The sequence below is a fragment of the Helianthus annuus genome, chromosome 13 (genome assembly GCF_002127325.2).
Source record: "Helianthus annuus cultivar XRQ/B chromosome 13, HanXRQr2.0-SUNRISE, whole genome shotgun sequence".
NCBI lineage: Eukaryota > Viridiplantae > Streptophyta > Magnoliopsida > Asterales > Asteraceae > Helianthus > Helianthus annuus.
The window spans coordinates 153432128-153439977 of NC_035445.2; the positions used below are offsets into that span (position 1 = coordinate 153432128).

Here is a 7850-nt window from a genome sequence, read left to right on the forward strand (position 1 = left end):
CAAACTAATACTTATTTTCACGCTTAAGGATGGTCATAGGGAGGATTCCTATCATGTGGTAAGCCTAACGGTGTTTTTCTTTTGTAGGTTTGCTACTAACAAGGAATCAATATTGTGGACGCTCTTGTATTTGTAAAGAAACTTGAACCGACAACTAATGGCCAATATATTCGGTTCTTAGACCAGAATTTAAGTCTTGTCATGACACTTTTTAAATATCACACGATTGGGTATAATACATTTATCCATATAATTATTACAAATTTTAGTTAAAATCTCACTCTTTATGATATAATTAACTAAACTAGTTTGTACTTGTATAGTTGATTCCATATTGTGTTTCTTCTGGCTTCTAAGAAGTACACCCTGAAAACAACAAAGATAGATCACACTTCCATCCTCAACTCTTGCAACATTACTGGTGCAACTTGTTGTCTCTTCTTTACTCTTACAGGCAACCCATTTTTCATATTCAAAAGAAGAGATAAACTATACGGCGGATCCACCATTCTCTCCGGCGTCCCACCGCCGCCAACCACCTCAATCTCAAACTCATGCATAACAGCCACAACCACTAACTTCATCTGAAAGTAAGCCAAGTCTTTCCCCATACACAATCTAAGCCCACCATTAAAAACCGGATACCCAAACGGATCATACGCTTGCTGGTATACCCCATTATCATTCAGCCATCTTTCGGGTTTAAATTCTCTACAATCACACCCCCACAAACTCTCCATTCTTCCCATTGCATAAACCGAGTAATCAACAAACCACCCTTTTCGTACGAATGTACCATCAGGTAGTATATCATCATCCACCGTCGATCTAGAGTTTATGGGCACGGGTGGAAACAATCGCATGGATTCCGATAGAGCAGCATGCAGGTAATTCAGACTTTTCAAATCGTCGAAGGTGAGATTTAGTGGGCGAATATCGGGAGATGATGCCGTTAACATAGATAATTCTTTGTGGATCATGTGTTTACAATGCGGGTGTCCGTCTAATAACCAAAAAAACCATGTAAGTGCAGTTGAAGTTGGATCTTTACTAGCAAATACAAAGTTGATAATAGTGTCTCTCAAGAAATTTCTCCTTTCTTCGTCTTCAAACCCCATATCCAAACTGAAAACGATGAATCTCGACAGTAAATCTCTGTCGGTTTCACAACCATTTTGCGCGTCTTTAGAATCTATCACATCCATAGCGAATTGATTCAGGGTTTTAATTGTTTCTTTGTACTTCCTCTCGTCCCCGATGTTGAAAAACCTCTTTAACTTCCACACCACCTGAAATGGTGAAATGAACCGGTTGGACGTATGTTCAACCGCTTCATCAAATGCTTGAACAAAAGAAATACACGGGTCAGCCCCAAAGACGACGTTACATATGGTATCAAAGCTGAATTTCCGAAGGACATGTTGTAAGTCAAAAGTATTTGATCCTGCGGATAAAAGTAAAGGGATTAATGATTTCGAAAGTTGCGATTGGACGCTGTCGGAGATGAAGGTTTTAAGTGATACGACGGCGAATTCAGGACCAGTGATTTTGCGATGGGACGCCCAGAGGAGGCCGTTAGAATTAAAGATGCCACTACCAAGGAGTTCTTGCATGACGGACGTGTAACGGTTGCTTTTGATGTAGTTACGGAAATCGGACTCGAGTATGTATTCGATGTTGGTGGGGTCAGCGGTGCAAATACTTTGGGAGAGGCCGAGAAAGCCGTTGACTCGGAAAGTGAGCGTAGGGGAGGCGGAGAGCATGTCCGTGACCCAATCGTGGTAGCGATGGCGGTTGCGAAGGAACCCAATGAGGTTTCCAATGAGTGGGTAGGATTGGGGACATGGGGTTTTTACGGTGGAGTAACCGCGGCGGGTGAGCCGGTAGAAGAAGGTGGATAGAGTGAGTAATGACAGAGAGAGGATGATGAGATTGTAGTTGTTCTCACCCATAATTTTTATCTAGCGTTGGAATATACATGATTGAACGCATTCTTAAAGTGTTATACTATTAGTCTTGTGTTAACTCATCATGTGCTTCTTATTTATGAACATGTTACATGTATGTATGGCCCATAAAATCCTCCTTAATTACATCAAAAAGAAGAACTTTAAAGTCAAATTAACATTACTACTCCACATAACGTATCGCAGTTGAATTAATGCAAGTCTCCAATAATATATAACTACTGTAGTCTGTATAGAACTTTTTTGGTTTCAAATAAGTTATGTTAGGATTCACGAGTACAATTTGTGGGTTGAATCCGACACAAACACGAAAAGTTTATATGAAGTGTCAGAGACGTGAAACCAAGGCCCGAACACCTTGTCTATCATTTTGGAGGGCGTTGCCCAAGCCCAAAGGCAAAACTTCCACCGGTGTTGCCCCTCTCACTCCCTCACTTGACTTTACCCCTTGTCTTTCACCACCCCTTTCCTTTTGTTTTTGGAGGGCAAAGCAACCAATGTCTAGGTGGCGCCTACGTGGAAGCCTTTCTCTTGCCCACCACACTCCGACACTTCTTAAACATGCCGCACTGCTTAAAGTTTATACACATGAGGTTGCCTAAAGTTTATACACCGACCGACTACCCCTATGATCTCTCTTGAGGGTGATATAAATCTAAAAGTTGCATGTTAACACATCTAATCTAACCATCTATACACGAAACGCCTAAGCCGAAAGCAACCTCTCAGGCAAAAAGTGACAGCCTCAGCCCCCTCATAAGATCACCACACTTGTATGTGGTGAAGCCATTTGTTCAAGAGCTAGACCACCTTGCGCCTCAACTCATCAAGCGCGCTTTAATGTTAAATGATCAAGAAACAAGAGAAACAAAAATACAAATCACCATCAACCAAAAAGACATATAGCCAACTCAATCACAACACTTAAATGGGCAACGAAAGGTATCACTAAAATCCACTTACCAAGTACATGAGTCGATTCATGTTTTGATAGTCTACACGATACACCCACGCAGCAGAAAATTTATTATTGGAAAACAAAATAAACTAAATTTCATACGTCTGCTTTAACATTATTAACCTTCTTTCAGACAGCCATGAAAAGTTGGTCTGGAGATACACCCTAAGGCTTTATTTTGCAAGAACGGTTTGAAATGGAGCTAAAACGAATCTAGCATGGCTTTGCAGTTCCATAGAGACGAACAAGATCAACACGTCGTCGCTTTAGATAACTTTTCTCCAACGCCTGTCACAGAAACCGTTACGTTAGTCTGTTTAAAAGTGGAATAAAGTGATCTATATGTTCAAAAAACGTACCTCAACACGAAATCCACAAAGTGAGAGTAATACAAAACCTCCACCAGCATCCACGAGAACTCGGGCCTGATGCAGGATTCTATCCTGCACCAGCATGTAGAGGATTACTGATTGCTATTCGGAATCTCCATACAACTCATCATCAGAAAGCTCATCAAAAGACCGAATATCCAGCTGGTAACGAAGAATCCCCCCTATTCCACCAAAACCCCTGCAAAACTGAGATCCCTCTTGCGATTTATTCGTAACAAACTCAAGCGTGCAACCGAACTTTCGGTATTCATTAGCAAACCACTCAAGCAACGACATCTTTTCCTGAACTTCTAATTCAGCGTTTGTAGTCGGATCCCGAAAGTTTTTCTGATCACCCTCTTGCTCCTTGTTCAAATGTTTTATAGTCACTTCACCTGTCGTAACATTCTTAAGCGTAAACCTGTTAATATCGAGATTTTCCCAAACGATGAGTATATCAACCGCACCCATATCAAGACCCTTCAACGTATCATCCACACCGAAAACATATTTCCCGGTATCTTGACTGATTTCCTCAAAGTACTTACCGATCAAGCGTTTTTCTTGTATAAACTTAACATTCGCAAGAATTTCAGAAGACAACTCTATGGCTTGATTAAACCCGTTTTCACCTCCGTACGAAACATCAACCACATTCAAGATTTTTGCCTGCAGACGCGGGTCAAACATATCGGATTGACTAAGCTCGGTTTTGAAGTCAGCGGAGCCAGCGAGTATGAGTCCTGAAACATTCGGCTGACTAGTTGACGGATTGATGTAGAACTGTGTCGCCAGCTCAGCAGTCTTCCTCACATAGTTATGTCGCTTCTCCATACGTAAACGCGCAAATCGTAAAGCGGATTGACCTCCTCTTCCATGCTTCTTCGGGAGATCAACACTGAACTTGTGAAGTACTTCTCGCGTATTACCACTCAACGTTCCAAACAGAGTCCCGTTACCATCCATGATTATAAAACCGAATTTGTCATCGGACTCTAGCAGTTCGTTCAACGCTTCGGTATGGAATTTGTTATCACAAAGATATAATGACGCGTTAATGGGCCGAAAAGGCTCAAAATCAATGGTGACCTTTTTTTCCTTTCCTTCTTCGGTCACAATGGTTCCGGTGTAGAGCACGAGCCCGTTTGGAGGAACCTTATTGTAGAGCTTGAGTCTTTGTTGAGCAGATGTGATTGCACCCAAAACGGATTGACGGTTCACTCTGCTTTTGATGTTTGAAGCGGTTCCGAATTCATCTCCGAGCATTTTTGTAACCCTGGATACTTGATCGCGTGGAGGCATAATAAGAGAGATCATGCTGGTACCGTTACCACGAGCAGCTTCCAGTGCCTTGATAAGTTTCTTGATTTTCCATATTTCGATGTTCTTGTCGGTTTCATGAGCATCGGCCATTGTGTGTTGAATTGAGAGTGTTGTGTAAGTAGTACAACTAACAACGCTACCTGCAATCGTTGATTTAACCTTGAGTTCAGAAGAAATGTGTTTAATCAAATAACGCTATTAAATAAATCTCTTTATGCATTAAAACACATCAAAGACCTCATAACAAATCATGAGCAGATGGTTCCGACCTCTTACTGGTTCAAATAACACTGTTTACCTCTTAATGAGGCTCTTAATGGTTCAGACCTCTTACTGGTTCAGCACTTAATGGTTAAGATTTATACAGAGTCTGAATGGTTAAGACCTCTAATCTGAATTGGTCATACATTTTCCTCTGAACGGTTAAGCATTACACAGGCTCTTAATGGTTCAGACCTCTTACTGGTTTAGACCTGGTTTAGACAGCACTTAACCATTCAAATGTTGCCAAACAGTCCCTAAATAAACAAATTTCTCATGTTCTACAAAACCATATTTAAACATTTCCTGATCAAAATCATAAAGATTTGTCGAATAAATTCTTTGTACACGTTTGATATACATAATATTCGGCTCAAATCAGCTAATTCGGAGTGGCAATGATCACAGCAAAACAGAATTTCGAACCAGATCACAGTTTTAAAAGCCAAAATGCAACAAATTTAATCAAATAACGAAACCCTAAAACAGAACATACACGCAATTATCTTACTTTCTTCACAAAATCAGAAGATTAATAATATCTGATCAGCAAATTAATAAAATAACATCGGCTACACATTTGGAATGAATTATATGAATAATATAAATTGCATACGATTGAAATGAACAAATGATGAACGTAAGAATGTAAAACAGAACTGATTACGTGAATCACCTGAAGGAGAATTTGGTTTTGGATTTATGCGGATGAGAAAGAAAGGGATTTATGGTGGTTTGGGGGTGAATTTGCAGTTACCGATCAGCACGGATTTGAATGGATGTTCCAGACAGAATCCATGAATTCGTTTTTGGATTCGGGTTTGATATCAACGGTTGTTGCAACGGGAAATTATATACTTGTTTCTTTTTTTAATGGTTTATTTTTTTACGTTTGGTATGTATGTACGAGAGAGGTAATAAAATTGACCACTAAAGCATATGTTTGAAGCCTCTAGAGGCTTTATTGTGTCAGAGCATCACATCACTAATGGAGTCTCGTGTTTAACAACCAAGTTATGTTAGGCCTTGGGGTATGGGGCGGGGTTGGGGTGTGGGTTGGCTGAAAACGTCCAAGTCATCACTCCGGGGGCTTGGGTTGGGGCGTGGGTTTGGGGCGTGGCCCCAATAGCGTGGGTTTGAAGCCGGGCGTGGGGCGGGGTAGTAAATGACATGGCAGGCTCTCAATAGCCAAACCAAAATCATGCCCCTAAACCCAAGCCCCCAACCCAAGCCCCACCATACCCCTTGGGCGTGGGTTTGAGTGGTGTGGGACCTCCCATTTCACGTGTCAACAAATGCTCCAACCCAAGCCCCAACCCAAACCCCACCATACCCCATAGCCTTATGTGATAAAGCTCTCTTTTATCAATAGCGCCATCCCCTCATCAATACCCTCGAGCCTCGCACACACATAACCTCGTTATTGTTCACTGTTTTAACAACGTACCACCAATAGCGCCCCCATGATAGCGCGGGTGGTATGGTGTGTGTGTAAGGGGTGTGTGTGTGGGGGGGGGGTATTAGCCTTTTCTGGCTGAGGTGGCATAGAGGTGGCGCCTCATACTACATAGCCTGGGGGTGAGTATTTAACCCCTTACCCTAAGTTCCATCAATCTTCTTTCGTCGCATCACTTAACCATCTACAACTCTCTCCTACCATATTTAATGGAGCCAGTTAGACTGTGTTAACGTTTCATTTTTCTTTTTAACATAAATAAATATAGCATATGAATTTAAAATATAAAAAAATAAATTTAATATACAACTTACATAAATAAAAATATCAAAAACAATAATTAAAATTAAAAAAGTTACATTGTAAATAATTAAATGTGGATAAACTACATAATTAAACGGTCACAGACTAAATAGTAAAACTTAAAAATAACTAACTAGTTAAACGTAAGTAGACTTAAGAGAAATAAACGTAAACAAACTAGAGAATTAAACTAATCATCAATGTCTCAACGTCTGAGGAACTACCAGAGTCGACATCTGGATGCATAGGTGGTTATAGTATACGGGGTGGTTTCTTAGTGATCGCCAAAGTTTGATGTATGCAAAAAAAATTGTGTCTAATCTGGTATTCACGACAGGCCTAAGAATTCCTTTGCGGCTCTGTAGACCCTTGACCGTTGGCCACCATCACGTTGTAGACTTGATGTAATTTGCAAACCTCATTGAAAATAACACACCACTTTGAGTTAACTTGGTCATAAATGAGATCGCTTTCAACTACACGTGGATGAAATTCTTCAAATAAGGCTACACTAAATCGAACCTTTCCTCGCATGAAATTGGTCACATGGATCCAAAAGTTGACCAAGGGCTACTTCTTCATTTACGTTTCACAAGCGTCTTGCCATTTTTAAGGTATTTGAAGGTGTATATATGGTTGGGTATTTGTTTGAGAAGGGTATGTATTTATAGTAAAGTAAAGATTTAAATAATAATAATAATAATAATAATAATAATAATAATAATAATAATAATAATAATAATAATAATAATAATAATAATAATAATAATAAACAAATATGACCGTTGAACGGTCAAAAAATTAAAAAACAATCAATATCACTCACAAGATAGATCGGTAAAATGTTAATCTAATCTATACTCGCACCAACCCGCATCACCAATGGCGGTGTGTCATAGTGAGTAGGGGTTACCCGCCCTCATATCCGGGAGCGCCCCGAGTGCCCTTATGAGGTAATGAAGGAAAGGGTGTTTGGTTGGTCAATGGAATGAAATCGCCCATTGCACAAGACATCCCTGTGACAACTCGAGTTTCTGACTTTCACTTTCGCATTAAATGCGCGTTGACTTTGACTGTTTAGTAGTTGTCTTGTTGGACTTGTAATTGTACGCGTTGTGTTTTAATGAAACGTGTTGTCATTGTGCATACATGTAACTACTTGTTGTTGTAAAAGATAATATTAGAAATTATTATTTAATACACTTAGTCTA

General features: G+C 40.0%; 2 protein-coding genes across 3 annotated transcripts; both read right to left on the reverse strand.

Moving 5' to 3' along the window:
- Positions 1–386: 386 nt before the first annotated feature.
- LOC110901960 (cytochrome P450 94A1) lies at positions 387–1952 on the reverse strand. Its single transcript, XM_022148709.2, has one exon. It carries the CDS (start codon positions 1950–1952, stop codon positions 387–389), a length of 1566 nt encoding a protein of 521 aa, XP_022004401.2.
- Positions 1953–2855: 903 nt separating this feature from the next.
- Positions 2856–5742, reverse strand: LOC110899749 (eukaryotic peptide chain release factor subunit 1-3). 2 transcript variants are annotated; one of them, XM_022146638.2, is made up of 3 exons: positions 5557–5742; positions 3285–4759; positions 2856–3213 (listed from the first exon to the last, which is right to left on the reverse strand). In XM_022146638.2, the coding sequence occupies exon 2, from the start codon at positions 4707–4709 to the stop codon at positions 3399–3401; it is 1311 nt and encodes a 436-aa protein (XP_022002330.1). In that variant the 5' UTR covers positions 4710–4759; positions 5557–5742; the 3' UTR covers positions 2856–3213; positions 3285–3398. The 2 variants fall into 2 exon arrangements, with proteins under 2 accessions (XP_022002330.1, XP_035837542.1); XM_035981649.1 differs by having other exon boundaries at positions 5548–5742.
- Between the last annotated feature and the right edge of the window lie 2108 nt (positions 5743–7850).

What these genes read in the sequence shown, in the direction of transcription:
- LOC110901960 (XM_022148709.2), bottom strand. Translation starts at nt 1,952, where the DNA reads ATGGGTGAGAACAACTACAATCTCATCATCCTCTCTCTGTCATTACTC.
- LOC110899749 (XM_022146638.2), bottom strand. Translation starts at nt 4,709, where the DNA reads ATGGCCGATGCTCATGAAACCGACAAGAACATCGAAATATGGAAAATC.